The sequence below is a fragment of the Toxotes jaculatrix genome, chromosome 6 (assembly GCF_017976425.1).
Source record: "Toxotes jaculatrix isolate fToxJac2 chromosome 6, fToxJac2.pri, whole genome shotgun sequence".
In the NCBI taxonomy this organism is placed as follows: Eukaryota; Metazoa; Chordata; class Actinopteri; family Toxotidae; genus Toxotes; species Toxotes jaculatrix.
The window spans coordinates 24,675,574-24,694,609 of NC_054399.1; the positions used below are offsets into that span (position 1 = coordinate 24,675,574).

At 42.6% G+C, this 19,036-nt stretch overlaps 1 protein-coding gene across 1 annotated transcript in view; it reads left to right on the forward strand.

The window, feature by feature from the left end:
* The window catches only part of patj (PATJ crumbs cell polarity complex component), an 83,434-nt gene that overhangs the window by 19,631 nt on the left and 44,767 nt on the right, over positions 1–19,036 (forward strand). The window contains exons 13-22 of the mRNA XM_041041008.1: positions 157–218; positions 440–496; positions 791–925; positions 1,419–1,631; positions 1,884–1,967; positions 2,388–2,579; positions 10,792–11,001; positions 11,509–11,583; positions 17,470–17,760; positions 18,904–19,006. Of these exons, the coding sequence (XP_040896942.1) occupies positions 157–218; positions 440–496; positions 791–925; positions 1,419–1,631; positions 1,884–1,967; positions 2,388–2,579; positions 10,792–11,001; positions 11,509–11,583; positions 17,470–17,760; positions 18,904–19,006 (1,422 nt within the window). The remainder of the gene's footprint in view (positions 1–156; positions 219–439; positions 497–790; positions 926–1,418; positions 1,632–1,883; positions 1,968–2,387; positions 2,580–10,791; positions 11,002–11,508; positions 11,584–17,469; positions 17,761–18,903; positions 19,007–19,036) is intronic.

Sequence of the window (19,036 nt, forward strand, 5' to 3'; positions counted from 1 at the left end):
ATCACTTACAGTACACAGAGTTGTGTCCCAGTACTGGAGGTTTTAGTTGATGAGTTGCAGGAAGCTGTTGTTTTTTAATGGCTGAATTGTAATTTTGCATCTGTTCCACTGCTTACACAGGCTGTTCTCTATCTGTGTGTGTGTGTGTGTGTACAGCCACAGAGGCAGAACTGAGGGCTAAATGGGATCAGGCTCTTGGACCACTGTATCAAGTCCTGGTGAGACCACACATACTCACAGATGAGCAGATTCATTGATAATGTCCATTGTGCATCACTGATGAAGTGTTTACTTATGCTGTACTCTGCTGTGCAAACGTTAGAGGCATCTGTGAAAAAATGCTGTAAAGACGATTGATTCAATGATTTCAGAAATAACGCTGTGAACAGTTTTATTTCTCAGTGAACTTGCCTTATATTGTGTGTGTGTGTGTTTTCAGGTAGTGAAGTTGGATCCTGTCATTGAAGATGATGCAGAGCTGCAGAAATCCTCCAATGTGAGACACACTCTTCTTCCAGCCCTTTTCTATCAGAGAGTAGGCTGAATATCAGTAACACTTTCCAGTTGAACCAAATACAGTTCAACAGCAGCAGCACAGATCACATCCTCTGAAAGCAAACCATCATACAGCCAAACCTCTAAAACAGTTTCAACAGAACCTTGGTGAAGAGAGGATTTATTGCAGGACTGTTGAATTAGACTGCATTCATTTGAGTTTGACAACTGAATTATAGGATCTGTATCTAATCCTGTACATCTTCTGTCTGATGTCTTGCGTTGTCACATACAGCTGTTGCCCGTTCACACTCTGCGTCTCGGTGTTGAGTTGGACTCGTTCGATGGTCACCATTATATCTCGTCTGTGGTCCCTGGAGGCCCTGTGGATAGACATGGAGTTTTGAGACCAGAGGACGAGCTTCTGGAGGTAAACATGTAAAATGCCACAAGACTAAATGCAGTTTGGATCTTGGAAATCCTTCAGTGTTTGAGTATGTGAAAGTCTCACTTTAGCTCAAAAGCTGGAGGCAGGGAAGCTAGTTTAGCTCTGTCAAAAGTAAAAGAAAAAATCCTTTCTGTTTACTGATTGTTACCAACAGCTTCTACACAAACTGCTGCTAAAACTACAATGTCCCTGCAACAGCAGGACATTTTCTCTTTTGGTGGAACTAGACTGGCAGTTTGACCTCTCCCTATACAATACCTGTACCTGTCCCTCCAAAATCATCCCCAGTGACAAAATAAGAACTCCATATGGAGTGTCACAAGGCTCACCTCTGGATCCACTACTGTTTGTGTTTATATTTTACCACGAGGGCTCATCATGGAGGAACAAAAGCAGTATTGATCTTCACTTTTAAACAAATGTCCCTCAACCCTTTATAGCTACTGATCCTGGGTGTGTGTTTGTGTGTGTGCAGGTGAATGATGTCCAACTCTATGGTAAGTCTCGTCGAGAAGTGGTGTCGTTCCTCAAAGAAGTTCCTCCCCCGTTCACTCTGGTCTGCTGCCGACACCCGACCTCTGATCTGGAACCAGAACCAGAATCTGAACGTGAGTCTGAACCTGAACTAGAACCAGTATTACAGCCAGGACATGGACCGGCAAGACAATCACAGCCAAGTGTGGAGGAGGTAAGAACATCTGGGAACAGTTTTTCCAGTGTTGATAATTTATATAACAATTGACGATTGTCAATGAAGTTTGTTCTTTTACATGAGTAAAACAAATGAAAACATATTAACACGTTCTCATAAAAGCAGTCCATAAATGATAGTACTGAAATATATTACGGCCCCACACACACACACACACACACACACACACACACACAGAGTTAATCCAAACCAACATGAACCCGCTGTGTTGGGTTGTGTATTTGTCAGATCGAGCTGAAGCTGTCGTCGATGCTCTGCAGTCAGACAGCACTGAGAGACGACAGCAGTGAACAGCAGCAGGCAGAGAGACAGGTAACCACTCACACTGTTTACCTGATGTGTTACAGCTCACACAACACGTACAAATACACAAATTAGACACTGCACAGCCATGAAATGAAAATGCTTTGGTGCAAGCAGTTAAGAAGCAAAAGAAGTTTTCACCAAACATAGATGACACCATTTAATGTTTAGGGTTTTTATTCATATTCTATTCATAATTTAAATTTGTGGTTTGAAGTTTGATTGAAAGGAATGACTTTGGATTAATTAGAGTCTTTGATTTTGAATTTGAGATGTAAAACCACTGTTAGTGGGTGGGTTTTGAGAGACCGATGAACATCTGTGACATTGTAAATGTTTTTGAACAGAATATTCAGTCTTTACATTTACAATTTTCTTTTGCTCTAAGAGCTTTAATCCAGTCTGACAGTCTTTGGTCACTTCTGTCAGGAGCAGACATCCCCTGTGGAGGAGGTGCCGAAGGAGGAGAAGATTCAACACAGCCAGGAGGAAGAAGAAGATGAAGACGAGGCTGAGGATGAAGATGAAGAAGAGCTGGCTCTGTGGTCTCCTGATGTCCAGGTGCTGGAGCTGCAGAAGCAGAGAGACAAAGGCCTCGGCTTCAGCATCCTCGACTACCAGGTAACAACAACAGCGCTGTTCTCCTCCTCTTTCTCCTCCCCCCTCTCATCGTCCTTTTTATGCTGCGTGGTGGTTTTTTGTTCACGTGAAATATTCCACCTCCACTGTAAAACAAATCAGGAGAGGTATTCCACTGATGGCACTGCAGGGCTCAGTGAAGTCTATAGGATTTGTTCTGTTGGGACTATGAGCGCTTCTCAACCTAAACTTACATCATCGCCTTTCACTTCATTTGTACATAAACTGGACAACAAAGCCTGGACTTTGTTGTAGGTCCATCAATTTTAAAATCTCTTCAGCTGCTCCATCTTCATTATTGTTGACCACAAACCACAAGCTGGAGGAACTGAGTTACTCAAAAGGTTCCTCTTCCTTGGGGAAGTTCTCACAGTGAAAACGAACCTAATGCCCCTACAGAATTTTATGCAGTCCATTCAGTACTTGTTGATATTTTCAGTCCGGACCAAAGAGGTGGTTCAGTCTAGATCAGTCTGTTTCTTGCAGTTATAAAATGTGAGTTCTCGTGCCTCTGTGTGTGACAGGTACGCACAGAAACACACCCACACAGAGGTAATTACCTCCCTGTGGTTGGTTCATGGTCAACACATGGTGAAGCTGTGACTGGGCACAGCTCAGCTCACTTCTCTGTGGTTTGTTGATGGAAAATAAACAGCAAACTGTCTGTGCAGACAGTACAGGGAGGTTTCTGAGTGTAAGAGAGTGACGGAGCTGCTCACAGATCGGCGGGATCTGTTCTTCTTCTCTGTTTGTCTGCTGCTCCCAGTGTCACACAACAAAACATGACACAGCATCATGTTTCCTATCTGGAAAGTCTGTTTTCAAAACTGTGATGTTATTTTTGCTTGATTTTACTCCATTTACTGCAAAAAATATGACTTCAACTTGATCATTTTTCAAAATCATACCATCAGTTTGCTTCTTTCTGAGCAGTCACTGGTTTGACTTCAGGAACATCAGACGTGACTCTGACGCTGCAGATCTGATCTGTGTTCTACACACAGGAGTCTGCTGGATAATGTGACTCATATCAGTTTCAGTTATGTTTCTGTCAGTTTGGTGGATGGATTCAAATACTACAATACCCAGATCTGATCCCTCATGCTGATTATTGGGCTTCAGAGATCTTGTTTCTCTGTTTTCAGAGAAAATAGTGAATTATTCACTAAATAGTGACTTATTCCTTTAAAATCTTGAAAACTGAAATAAAATCAACATGTCCTTTTGTACTAAACATTTTCTGATGGGTTTGTAAGGGAGACAGTCCCAGACTCCCTGTTTAGAATCATCACTGTCTGGGGAGTAAATTTGGGAAACCCTGGTCTGCTGTGTTTATCTCCCCCCACCCTGCCTCAGCACTTTATCTCTAGGCACAGCTTCACCTCCAAGACCTCTGCCCCCCCCCCCCCCCCGTCTGATCCAGCTGAGGCAGTGGAGGGAGCTCCAGGTTAACTCCCTGTTGGTCCACATCCATGTCAGTCTGCACGCACAGTACCTGCCCTGAAGGCGTCTGTGTGTGTGTGTGTGTGTGTGTGTGTGTGGTGAAGATCATTATTGTGTGTTTTTCTTTAGAAGACAACATTTGAACTACTTGATAAGAAATGAGAAATTAACTCTTCAAATTCATTTACATGTGGTAAGATGGAATCTGATCTCTTGTGCTTTAGGCTGTGTGTGTGTGTGTGTGTGTGTGTGTATGTTTCTTTGTGAGTGTGTGATGTGTGTAAGTAGGAGTGTGTGTATTTATTAGCAGTGTGCTGGTATCAAATTTTTAATGCTGCGAAATTTTCACGATATTCTCACAAGTATTAATAATGACAAACTTTGCTGGAACGCTGTCAGTGTTGGAATATTTCCCGTGGATATAAACAGAATTAACTGTGACCTGAGAAACTTAGCTTTGCGTAGCTTTGTAGATGAACTGACATCAAGTACACTAAAAGCACCATGAACAGCAGCAGGTTGGTTGTTTACTGGACGTTACCTTCAGTGCTGCTGAGTGTCTGTCTCATGTCTTCAGTGTGCTTATGTCTTTAATAACAATAATTAACAGCTGTGTGTTTAGTGTCCACCATTTTTACAGATTCAAACCTGATCCAACCAGATCAGAGTTTAACGGAGACAGGAGGAAACATATGTCCACTGGTTCACTTTATTCCTCCATCCGTCCCTCACTGTCCTCCTTCCTTTCCTCACCTCCTGACACTTTCTACCAGACACATGATGAGCATGAAGACATACTCTGAGTGTTTCACAGAGGTCAGGACCAGGAGTGTGGCGGCAGACAGTCTGGTAGACTGAGCGGCAGAAGGTGTTGTGGGTCTGGGGCCCCAGCGGCCTCCTAACAGAGATAAATGAAGTGAGACCCCTGGTGATTTTGCAGCTGTGAGGCTTTGTAATCATCCCAACTGGACAGATTATCGTTTACTGGAACTCCCAGTGTGAACTAGGCTGTGGTTTCACTGGAAACTTGAGCTGGACAGTGGACACAGAAAACACATTGAAATTATCATCAGATAATTCAGACAGTTCAGGTTCGTTACCATCAGACTTTAGATTCATAGTCTCTGTAAACAGGACTGAAGTGTCTGTGTCACCACATCCCGCCATCCTGGCAGTGACTTGGGTGGGAGCTCAACTTTGTCAAAGTGTAAAGGAAACTGTAGATCTCAGGTGCAGCAGGACTTTAGCACAAATCACATGCAATAAGAGCCAATGAGAGGCGTACCTGAGGTGGAGACAGTCCTTCTGGGTCTGCCTTGAGTTCTCCTAAAGAAGGGGCACCTGGGATCCTGGTAGAAACTATGAAGGAAGCAGTGTAGGCTTTGATGATGACTATATTATATTAATGACATTATTATGAATTATATTAATTGTACAGTGATACATTGAAGTCTGAAAACCTCAAGAATCTTTGATTTAAGAAGCTGACAGACATTTGAGGGCGTTTTCAGAGAATGTGGATTCTTCACACCATCTGAAAGGAAAGTCTGTCTCTCCACTGAGACAGTTACCAGGACAACAGGCTAAAGAGACAAGAGGAGACTAGATGGGTTAAATACAGATAGACAAACACACATGTAGATAGATATATTTAGATGGATGGTTGAAGGAGGAGGTAATCAGGATATATTGGAGTGTTGTTGGCCTGCTGACAGCCTGGGATCAATGGACTGAAACTACTTTAACTTTGCTCAAAACTCAGGACAGGATCTCCTGGATAGGTGGCCTGTGGTGGGACCTCAGTTTCTTCCTTAATATTGTCATGACATCAAAACTGTTTTTCAGCAATAGCCGTTCAGTGTAAGGACTGGACTGAAGGAAATTAAGAGTCAGAGAGAACGCTTTGAAACACTTATTAACATTAATAACAGCACCTCAGGAGCAAACATTTCATTTGTGTTTTACAGTACTGCTGGGACAGTTCAACCAAAAAAAATCTTCCCTCTTACCTTTTTTTTTAAATAACAGAAAACTCAGCAGTAACAGATTTTACCAAAAAAAAAGTCAACACTGCTCTTAATGATCCACAGAGTTCATGGTCAGCAGTTTTCAGTGTAAAGTGATTCACACTCTGGTTCTACAGGTGGATTGTGTGTTTATTTTGTAAGTAATCACATAATCTCATATATCACAGTTCATTCAGCCTCTTTTCAGCTTCAGCAGCAGCTGCGACGTCTCAAACCTACAACCATTAATGTCTGAATTCACTGTAGAGGCAGCATGATGACATCACCTCTGCGTGTGTATGCGTGTGTGTGTACGTGTACGTGCGTGTGTGCGTGTGTGTCATGGCTGGTTGGTCTTGGCTTCAGCCTCAGATTTGGACAATGCAGCTTCTGTTCAGAGACCAGCCAGAACCAAACACACATACGTTTGTGGTTGTTCATTTATGAGGACCCTCTCTGACATAATACATCTCCTACCCACTAACTCTGACCACAGCCCTGACAGCAAGTTTGAACTCTGAAACCGTCTTTTGAAGTAGCCAGGACCAAACACAGCTATCCTCTCTTTTCCACAGAAACATAAAGTACGTATGATAAAATATCTCACTCACAAAAGTGGGAACATAAAATTTCCTAATTGTCCTAACATCTGTCACTTACTGTCACTTTCACTCACTGTCCTAAGCAAAAATATACATGCAAATATCCTTTGCAAAATTATCTTCACTTCCAGAAATATTCTTGTTGTAGAAATGTACCCACTATTCAAAAACGTCCTCATGGTCCAGGTCTAAAACTCACCAGGTCCTCACGAAGATCCAGCAGAACAGACACACATTGTCCCCACACATCATGTCTGATTTCGTTTACTTTATCTCATCAGACTTTTTTTTTTTTTTTTTTTATTCACGTGCTCCTGGTTATTATTGTAAAGCAAACAGTATTTACTACTGTTTCCACTACATTATTAGTGTATATTTAAGAAAAAATTATTGCTCTGTACTGGCCTATTAAAAGATCACCCCCCCACTCCCCCTTTTGTAGCTCTCTCTCTCTCTCTCTCTCTCTCTCTCTCTCTCTCTCTCTCTCTCTCTCTCTCTCTCTCTTTTTCCTTTATATCTCTCGCCCAAGGGCATGTCAGGACGGTGTTCCTGCCAAAGTGTTTCCTGTTACTGACTCCCCGGCTGTCAGAGTTGAGTGAAAGATAGTTGGAGGCAATAAGAGAAGAGCTGATCAGATCTGTCTGTCTGGACTCAGGCTGATAGTTTCCACTAAAACCTGACACCTTTAAAATGTGACCAGTTTCATACCTGAAAAATGTGTTATCAAAGATTCAGATCTTTTCTAAGAAGAGAAACCCTGAAGTAGCACGTTGCAGAGTAGCAGAGAAAAATCAGGACTTTCTATAAAAAACAGATATTCTCATCCGTTACTCATGTTAGATAGAACTTTTTCACAGAAGACATTTTCACTTTTTAACGCAGGAAAACACAGGTGAAAGAGTTTTAGTTAAGGGTGTCTCAGTTCCATCAGATGTCCCAGTAAGCCAGTGTACATCCCACCAGGACCCTGGAACTGGCTCACCCAAATGGACTGCAGCTGTTTTAATGTTATAAATGCCACGTGTGGTTTTCCTGAGCCAAAAATGTCTCGTGTGAAAAAAGGTCTGTGGAATTTGATCAAACTAAATCAGATCCATCACAAGGTCAGTGTTCAGGTGTGACAAGGTCACTTTCATCACTGAACGTCTGCCAAATATTGCTGCATCCTCCCATTGGTGTTAACTTTCTCTAAAACAGGTTAATGGTGAACTTTTAATTGAATATTTAAAAATATGTATTTGAATAAATGTATATCTTGAAGGTCTCAGCGCAGGGCGGCTTTAGTCATCTATTAACCATAGGTTTGGTGGTTTGATCCCCCCTCTGCCCTCAAAGCACCGATCCCACTTTGAGATGTGAGTGTGTGTGTGTGTGGCCAGGTGAATGAGAGGCAAATTGTAATTGTTATAGTGCTTCGTCAGCTTAATCCTCCACGTTAAATGAGAAAACCGCCCTTCGGGACAACAGGAAGTGTTTTGTGATCTGACTGCTCAGTGTGGTCACTGCCATCCAACACTGCTACAAATCACTGCCCCAGAAATAAGACCTTTTGTGCTTCAGGTTTGCTTCGGGTTCTTTTTCTTCCCTGCTGGAAGTATCATAAATCCAAAGACTACTAGAGGGCGCTGTCACTTGAGCGTGAGCAGTTGTTATTTCTGTGGGACCTTGTTAAAACGACTGAATATATAATACGACCCCATGTTTTCAAATGTAACATCCAGGGAAAAAAACCCTCATATTTGGACCGGTGTGGTTTTTGGACAGCTCTGATGCTTTTTGTGCAGAATAGTCACGTTCTCCCACACCAAACTGGGAGAACCATTTCTTCATGAGTTGGTTTTGTGCATGGCAGCTCTGTCATGTTGAAACAGGAAGGAGACAAACACAACAAAGAACAGTGCTGTCTGAAATGTCACTGTGTGCTGGATCAATAAGATTTGGCTTCAAGGTTTCCAAGCCAGGATAAACAGACTTGGGCCAAAATGATATAGACAGGGGTGTCCATATATTTTTGTTCATAAATTGTATATATTCTTTAGGAGAAAATGGAAAAAGTATTGGAAATGTTTTCATATTATCAGAGCTCAGAGGCTCTGAGAGGAAAAATAAAAAATAAAAATATAAAATCTAAAGTTCGATCTCAGAGCTCCTAAAAATACTTTGACTCCGTGTTTATTTCAGTTGTAAATTCATCCTGAATTTCCATCTAACAGGCATCATAAAGGTCTTACAAAGTCTAACTCTGTGTAGACACCCTGCAACCTACATATCCAAAAAAACCCAAAACGTCCTCATCGCTATCTGTACTTTTGGCAAAGTACATTTTTAATTTCTTTTTTCCACACGTTCTCCTACGTTTTTCTGATTTCTCCACTTTTTGACAGCAGAGGCCTTTCTTTTTCCGGAGGATCTTGTAGGAGTAGAGGACTTGAGTTCTGACTCCTCACCACCTGTAGCCATGTTGTTCAGTCTAAAAATACAGCGTGGCTTTGTTCTAGCAGCCTGAAACTTGGCACAGCAGCTCATACTGCAGCGCGGGCGATGCCCAGGGTTCAACACAGGGGAATTCACAAAATGTACATCCACTCTAACCAGGAGAGGGTTTTATGGTTGGTATATGAGTCTCTGAGGGGTTTGGATTGTGCCAGGACCAGGCCGTCTTCCTGGTTACTCTGGTTAAACAGATGAAGCAGAGATGGGGGGCTGTTTAAGGACAGCCAAAGTTTTCCTTCTGTATTTTTGGAGAAAGTTGGTGGATTGTTACTTCCTCCAGAGTTCTTGTAATATTTTATTTAACTTCAGAACTTCAAAAAACACAAAACACAAATGCATCTCATCATTGACTGATATCCATTTCCTCAGTGGACATCTAAGTGCTACAGTAAACTTTATGTCACAGGTTTGTAACAAGATGATGTTCTTTAAGATTTTACATACTGATATTTCTGATAATACTTGTAAGTTGAGTGTGAAAGTTCTTTATTTACCTGTAGGAGCAATGATCTAAACTACATACAGTACATGTACAGTATATACAGTACCATTGTGATGATTGATGGTGTACAAAAGAAAACACACTCAGAGCAAACAGAGCACCAAAGGTTACAAACACATTAACACTCAACACTGATCAGATTTCAATGTAATAATATCACAACAGCCTGAAACTTGACTGTGTTGTGATATTAGATGCTACTTTAACTTCAAAGAGCCGGCTGGAAAACATGTGGTTATAGTTCTGTCATGCTGCGTTTGTATCATGTCAGACTTTGTTTAAAATGAGCCTCTGACTGTAGTAAATGTTCACATCAACCTCCTGCTGCTGAACAAGTCCTGAATTTCTCTGATGCAGCATGAAATTACTGTGTCTTCACATGTTCCAGCTCCTGTCTTGAAACTCTTAATGTCTCTGGTTGTTGACAGTCAGGATATTGGAAACGGTTGTTGTGTACTGATAGATTTCAGTTTCAACATTTAAATCTCTTCTAAAGTCGCGTCTCGTTCTCCTTCAGATGCTGAAATCTGTTTTTTTCCTCTTGTCAGATCCAGCCTCTGTCCTCTCATTTCCACCGATCTGATTCTTCCATCTCTTCTTTGAGTGCTGTGACCTTTGATCTCCTTATTGTAGTTTGCTGTGAAGTTGGATGATTAGAAAATGAAGCCTCTTCCTCTATCGACCTCACCTCTGCATGTTCGTATGTGTGTTGTTGTGTGTTTGTGTAAATGGCTTTTCTGTCATTTGTCTGGTCTCTGTCTCCCCCTGCCTGTCTCTCTGCTGCTCTGCCTCCCTCTGTTGCTGAGACCCCTCCTCTCTCTGACTGCCTCTCCTGTGTTGGTGGAGTCATGGAGGATCACTGCTCATGGTCTAGGATCAGATTTCCCATTGCAGAACATTTTGATGCTTCAAAAGTTTAATCATGTAGATGTAGGTGATTGATTATTGGTAATAAAGGGGAGTTCTTGTTTTTGTTTCAGTAGTTTTGCCCCTGCAGTTCTCTCACCATCTCACTTTTTCTGTTTTTCCTTTTTTAAATCTTCATTCCTTGCTTTCTTTCTCTAACATTGACTCTTCCTCTCTCTCCGTTTTGGTGACACCTGGCTATGAAATGTTCTTTACCTTTCTGTCTGTCTGTCTCTCTCTAGGACCCCTTAGATCCTGGTCGCTGTGTGATGGTGATTCGTTCTCTGGTTCCTGGTGGCTCAGCAGAGCGTCATGGTGGTCTCCTTCCTGGAGACCAACTGGTTTCGGTCAACCAGACCCAGCTGGACCTGCTCACCTTGGCCCAGGCCGTGGAGGTCTTGAAATCTGCTCCACCTGGCATAGTCCACCTGGGTATCCGGAAGCCTCTCGTGGTAAGTCCAGACCTCCTCCTTTTAGGTCCAGGTCTTCTAATTGCTTGTTTAAACCTACCAGCTTAAACAATGTAGAACTTCTGTCTCTTGGTCCAGACCCTGTAAATTAGGTCCAGACCCTCTGCTTTTAGTTTTAACCCTATATGTCTAAGCCTATATGCCAGACCTTATTTTGGGTCCAAACCATCTTGGAGTTGATCCAGATCTTCTAGGTTTAAGTCTAAACCTTCTAGTAGCAGATCTCGACCACTGGTCTTTGGGGCCCTGACCTTCTAGTTTTAGGTCCAGACCTAGTACTTTTAGATCCAAACGTTATTGTAATAGTGTTTTGTTGGAAGGAAACCAGCAGACTCTTAACCCTCCTTGGCTCACAGCTCTTCAGTCCTCTTCTGGTTGTGCGTTGAGTTCTTCTGGTTGTTGGTGGAGATCAGAGAATGTGAATGAACCTGAGCAGCAGCAGCAGCTTCTGTTTCGTACAGAGATGATTATACGCTGATCTTTGTGCAGGTGGAGGGACCAGAGAAGAGCAGGGAGGACAGCAGCCAGGTGTGTGTCAACAACACTCAGCTGCCTGAACCAAAGGTAACACACACACACACACACACACACACACACACACACACACACACACACCATTAGACTCAGACAGGTTAATGCCCATATACATCCATGAAGTTTATGATCTCTATTTGAGCAGGGAGATTCATTCATGAGCTTTGGTTCTGCACATGTGCCAAAGTAATCTACTAAAGGTCCACTTCCATTTTACTAGGCTTTTGCAGACTTTCACCTGCATGTCACAGTCTACATCATGCAATGGAGCTAGCTCAGGTTTTGTCAGGAGAGTTTTTCCCAAATCCAGATTGAGGGTCTAAAGATGGAGGGTGTCAGTCACGTTCAATCTCGTGTGTGTCACGTCTGTTTTGGCCGATGCCCAGGATGCTCGCTCACACAAACATCAGATGCTGACTGAGGTTCACCTAACATCCTGAGGACGGACAGATGGGTTTTCTGAATGTTACATATAGAACTTTTAGACAGAGGCAGTGGTCATCTGCCTCCTTCTCACTCTCTCTTTCTTTGAGATGTTAATCAAATCAGCCCATACTACTTGGACCATTAAGATTTTCTCCTCTTTCACATTATTCACTACCTTCCTCCCTCCCTGACTCCCTGCTCCTCTGTCCTCCCTCTTTCTACTCCTCACTGCCTCTTCCCTCCATCTCTCTTCATCTTCCTCTCTTAAATCTCTTGTCTCTTTCTCTTTATCTCCTCTCTTAACTCATTTCACTTCAGTTTGCTTTATAGGTCTGGATATCAGACGAACAGCGCTGCCAGAGCGTTTGACTATAAAGAAAAATAAATGGAGAAATAAATAAATGTAAATAAATATGTAGTGTATGACAGGAATGAGGAGAAACAGATGCAGAGTTCAGACTGGATTTATCTGTGTGGAAACCTTCAGCAGGTTCACTGTGAATTTACGCTGCTGTAAAACAGTAGGATAGAAAACTGAAGACAAGCTCTGGTGTGACAAAGGCAGCATGTGGTGTTTGTAAGGCTCAGTGACCCTGTTAATATGGTTGGACAAAATATTATGAATATCTTGTATAATACTTCCAGTTGAATCAACACCTCTAAAACATTAGAACCTTCTCGAAGGAGGGTTTATTACAGGACTGTTGGATTTAGATGGCTTTAGTTTCAGTTAGGTGTTTCTAATAAACTAATAATTTAATGTTTAGTCTCAAAGCAGAGAGAGAGAGGAAAGATTAGAAACAGAAAAGAGTGTCAGACAGTATAAATTTACAAACTGTGTGTGCTGCTGTGTAAGAAGGGTGTACGGTACATTATACGTTATTTTAGAGGAAACCAAGGATTTTCAAATTAAACGTCATACGCCGGAACCACGAGTCAAACAAGAAGCCCCTTCTGAGTGGGACATTCTACAGACTCTGTATTGGAGACCGTTTCTAAATTACCTCAAAAATATCTGACATTTTTTAACTTTGATTTTTTTGTTATTGGTCAATAAATATGCATTGATTAATATCTGTGATAAGCTAAAACCAGCTAATAATATGTGTTATGTGGTCAGTTTTCCTCAGATGCCACTTTCACTCAGTTTAGAGAAGGAATCTGTTTTCAAAGCTGCTGTGTAAATGGCCATTGTGGAGCTTTCTGCAGCAAAAACAAATCTGTTTGTCTTGGGCTCGTGGCTGAACTGTCCGTGAAATCCACCAGAAGTCTGTTGAGTAGTTCCTGTGAAATCTCACTAACAGTCAGACAGAAGGCACTGAAGGCAGAGTCTCTGTGGGGGTGATAAATCAGTGTTTGTTCTGCAGGTGGTACTGCGGGTCACAAAACACACACTTCTCTTCAGGAAGCCATGTTTTCTGTCTTTTCCTTCTCTGAAGCTTTGTTTTTTCTGTTATCGCTCATCTTCTTCTCTCCTCTGTTTCACCTCCTTCCTTCCCTCCCCTCTATCATCTCTCCCTCCTTCTCTTCTCTCCTCTTTCATCTTCTTCTCTCCTCTCTTTCACCTTCTTTCACCCTCTCTCTCTCCCTCTCCTCTCCCTCCTCTCTGTCTCTGAAGCTGCTGACTCAGCTGGATGGCTGGATGGTATAAAGTGCTCTATCAGCTCAACCAGCAGCATCTCTCTCTTAAGTGAGTCGAGGGGTGGAGAGGGTTGGGGGGGTACTCTGAGGACACTGGTCCTCCAGCATCAGTACACTCAGTACTGCAGTACTCACAGTAAATACTGTTGCAGTACTGTTGAGTTGAGCGACACAGACAGAACTCATCTGCTGCTTTTCTTGTTTATTAAACTGTTAATTATAACGAAGCCTCTGGGACTGAGAATGAATGAAAAACGGAAATGATGTTTTATTCTTCCTTAATTCAAGCAGACGTCTGCACAAACACATATGGTTCAGTTTTTTTATTTTTTCTGATGGACATTCTTTTGGCATTTGTGTGCAAGCTTTTATTTGACACCATGAAATCTGTTTTCCTAAAAATCTGTTTCAAAAATCCACACAGACACTTGTGTCTGGAGAGAAATGGCTTCTAGATTTATTAGTTTCATCAAACACAGATGTATTTACGTTCACTGTGCTGTGAATGTCGCCGTTATTATCAGTTAAAGCTATTTTAGTGGGTTCTGTTGAAGTAGTCTGTGAACTTCCAAAGAATGTCATATTCTTCTACATTCAAATTATCGAATTGTGCCTAAACTGGTAACTTGTGCATTATATTTGAGACATTACCCGACAAGTTGTACGATCCATGACTGTAATGGATGACACGGGGTCTAAGAAGCACCTGACATGAAGTGGCCTTAAATGCACGCAGACAAACCAAACACTGGCACTTGGAGAGGGAGGGGTGCACCATTATTATTTCTGATCCAGCTATTAACTTGTGAGTTAATCCACACTTTATAACAAGAAAAACAAATGTCATCTTATTGGACTTCAGGGGCCACACTTCACCATTGTTCCACCATCATAAACAGAACACTTCGTCCGTAGTGTTTCCGTAGTCCGTCCGTAGCTTCCAGCTGTGGTCATCATTACTGCAGGTGTACCACTTCACCTGTGTACTCCACTGTACTCTGTTGTGTTCTACAGTGTTACTTTCTGTCCTCCTGCTGTATCTGCTGGGGCCGTCCTCTGTGCTGCTGTTTTATTTCCTGTTTTATATGCAGCCCATTTGGCTGAAGAGGGTTTTTCACAGCCCACAGGTCTCTGATGGGTTTCCATAAAGACAGTCGGGTCGGCGCTGTCACTTCACCGCCGGATCGTTCTCTGTCACGCCAGCCTGCTGACCAGAGAGAGACCCCCGTTACACATCCACACCTCGTTAACTTTTAGAGGTCATATGTAGAAGACGGCTGCAGGAATGAGCTGCTGCTGCTGTAGTTACAGGCTGTCATCACATTATTCTGATCCCCTCTGCAGACGAAGAGGTGCTGTGAAGTTAGAGCTGATTAAAACATGAATACAGGAGAAAAAAACAAGCTTCACAGTCAGCAAACAGCACTCAGGCATAGCTGTAACTACCACAACACCGTAACAACCATCAGCTTTACTGCCACTTCACTCTTTACTCTGGTTGGTGTGAAAAAAACTTCTGCCGCTGACACTGTCTCTTTATTCACTTCAGTAATGTGGTTTTTATTCCTCTGTTCTCTGATTTCTTGAGGAGCCCTTTTAGTTTAAGACAGAAACTGAAACTTCATCTGTGTGTTTGTATCTGAAATAACTCACTGATTGTCCTGTTACAGACAAAAACATTGAGCCACATGTGAGTCTAGTTTTATAAGTCAAACACTGGCACTGGAACTGTCCTCCCATTGCATCGCCTGACCCCTCATCTGTCAGTTTAAACTGATACTTAAAGTATGTCCCCTCTGCCTCAGAAATATGGCAGACAGTAGGGGAGAACTGTAAACTGGGGTTTTACAGTTGGATATTTAATCACACGTAGACATAAACTATGATTGATCCATCACTTCTCTGCTGCTTTCCTGGGTCTTGGTTGTGTTGGCAGCAGACTCTGTAATGTAACCTTATCCTCCAGCTTGGGGATCCTGAGGTTTTCCTCAGCCAGATTGGGTATATAATCCTTCCAGTGTGCTCTGGTTCTTTTCCGTCTCCCACTTGCCCAGAAAACATCTAAGGATACCACCTGGACACCTTGCTTTACAGGTTTTCTGCCTTAGAGATGGCCGCAGAGCTCAGATATTTGAGAGGAGCTCACAACAGAAGTACTGGTCCTCTTGACCACCTCACCTGACTGCGTTTAGTCCAGGACCAGTACGTCTATCGTGAGCTCCTTTCAGACACCTGAGCTCCATGCCCATCTCTGAGGCTGAGCCCAGACACCCTGCAGAGAAGACTCATTTTGTCCACCTGAATCTGCAGTCTCATTCTTCTTGTCTCTTCCCAGTCCTCATAACCAAACAGTAGGTGGAGGTTGGAATGTAACTCAGCCAGTAAATAGAGATCTTTGCCTTCATGCTCAGATCCCTGTCCAGTCCAGTTTGATTGAGGTGACATGTTTCAGACAGCTGAAGACTGATTTCAGTGTGGGTGTTTGTTCTTGTAATAGGACACTTTTCAGGTAGCTTTCCAACTGGGTTAACATTATTTACACTGTGAGAATAATAAGATCCTATGGAGAAGCTTGCTAGCATTAGTGCGCACTCAGCTACCACCATCGGTCACATAACCCCGGTTATCATAGGTTTCATCCAAACCTTAGATTCCAAGTGTGCAGTAAAAAAAAAAAAAGAAAAAAAAACAAACAAACATCTAAATCACAACTTCTAGCAGTGCAGTCAAGATCTTGATATGAGCCAGAATCCCTCAGGCCTGTAGTCTAATTTGAGTTGGACCCCACATCTGAGCCTCTCTGCAGCCCCTGCTGCCTCCTGAGACTCTGCAGAGAGTCTGAACCAGCCGACTCGTCATCTCAACTGTCCTCATCGTCTAATGGCTGAGATATTAAATGACAACGTCTTTAAATCTTATGAATATGAGGCCAGGCAGTCACGGCCAATACACATCAGTCTGCAGAACATCCTGTTAGCGTTATGAGCTCTCTGCTGCTGCCGCTGTCTGCTCCTCACCTCCATTATATGGCCGTGATGGGCCAGCTTCCCGGGCCCAAATTAAAAGAAGAGGAACAGAGTCCTTGAAGATGAGGCTTCGTCGATGGAAATTAGCCTAAGTGTTGTCATTAATATTTCCCGGCGCGGGCTAATGTCTGCATCGTAATGTTAAGAACAGGATACCCCTTCAGTATCTGCTGAGGAAGGCTCTTTGGGGAGTTGGAGAAAACCTTTATGTGTTCAGAGATAAAGGCAAATGTTCAAAGTGAGTCAAGTTTTAGATTTAGTGTGAGCTGCGTTTTTTCACTTTCGTTTCATCACTGAGGAGACGAGCTGAAAGTAAACGGCTCAAAGTTTCTGGATCCTTCAGTTTTACTGATTTACTGAGTCGGTTCTGTTGATTTACCTGCCGTACAGGTGCAGAGGTGTCCAGAAGTACAGAAAGCAAGATCCACTGGACTGATGAAATCATCTGCATTGGTGTTTTTTATTTAATCTTTCCGACTTTTTTACAAAATGTCGTTGTCAAACCTTTTGAAATGAAGGGAAAGAGGAATGCCTTTTTCTTTTTTTTGACGTGGGGTGATGAACATGATCCAGCTGTTTGATTCATTCAGATCAGACATGCAGGTGATAACAGCACATGCTGTCTAATCAGTTACAGTAAGTGTGAGTGCTTAGTTAGTTTTGATGTTATTTATTTTTGTGCTGAAACATCGACACATCTTTTTCACTGTGTCTTAAAGAGGAAAATAAAAATGTTTGTGTTTGTCTCAGTCACTGTCTCTCTGCTGTGACCTTTGTATTTTGAGGTTAATGTTGTTGCACTGTTTTTGTTTTTGTGTCTCAGGGTTTCGATGACAGCTCCAGCCTGCCTGTAGCCCTTCGACAAGAAGAAGATGAGGAAGAGGAGGAGCCAGAGTTGATCCTGGATGGAGGTCTGCCTCGCTACACCACAACCTCCCTGACCTCGGACCTCCTGCCTGTAGAGGAGGGCAGGGAGATGGCTGTGGACGAGGAGCAGGAAGAGGTGAAGACAGAGGAGAGAAAAGAGGAGAGGATGGGCTCTCTCCCCAGGAAACCACCTCCGTCATGGGAGGAGTGGAAGCGCTCATCCTCTGGCTGGGTTGCTCCAGAGCAGGTGAGAGTTCCTGCGTTTCAGTAATAATCCTTCTGTTTTCTGGTCTGTTCCTGTTTTAATTTGCTGTTGATACAAACTCAACACCTCCTCCATGTTTACCTGTTATCCTGATAAATTCAGTGTAATTTTCCTCAGCACTAACCCATCAGTACAACAGCAGAGTCCCGTCATGCTCAGAAAACTTCCTCTGGATAATAACTATTGTTCTCATTCATTCACTGTGTCCAGTTTCTTCTTCTTTGCCCTTGTTTGGATCACTCTTAAGTAACTGTATTCAAGGACGTAACTTCAAAAAGGTTTTTGCAAATTATGTATCAAGATGTAGGTGTAGCAGAGTCTCCATCTCAGGACGATACCACACTTTTGTGCCACTGTTGGTTGAAAGTTGCACAACACAGACAAAACATGGTGGAACACGGAACAAAATATCACTGTGGGCACTGTTTGTAAAGCTCAGGCTGCGCAGGCTGCTTGGTAATTAGATTTAACTCTACTTGATCATTTAAAAAATACACACTGACTGAGCTCTTCATCAGGAGCTCCACACTCAGTCTCCTGTTCTACCACATCCCGGCGGTCTACTGGATCCAGGTGACCCAGGAGACTGGGGAGGCCGCTGAAGTTCACTGAACTCACTGTCTTGTTCATGAAACCAGTTTGAGACTTTAGCTTTGTGACATGGAGCATTATCCTGCTGGAAGGAGCCATTAGAAGATGGTGAACTGTGGTCATGAAGGCATGAACATGGTCAGATACATTACTCAGACCATTCTTTGTTTTTCTTATACACAGGCTGTTGAAAAGAACATCCTGATCTAAAACACGTTTGAACCAGTAACTAACAAAAGCCTTCCAGTGGCACAGAGAGCACAGTCCTTCCCTTTCCATGCAGGCTTTTAATGTGAAACATCTGCAGGCAATGTTGAGTTGAATTGATGGTAACTTAAAAGTGATTTTAAAAATCTATGTGGTGAAACATCAGTGTTTTTAATTTTTTTGAAACTGGGAAAGTTAGAGTTCTCTCTAATGGCATATGTAATGCCTGATGTGCAGTATCAATGATACCTTCCATTGTCTAATGTTACAGTTGAATATGATTTTTTGGTGATTTTTAATTATTGTTTGATTGATTTCACTTTTCAGAGCTGGAGAAAAGAGAAGCAGGAGGAGCTCAGAGAGGAGGAGGAGCAGGAGCTGCAGAGATCAGGCTATGAAAGCATCACGTCTGTAGGAAATCTGATGCTGGGTGAGAGACAGATCCTGTACCTTTAACACT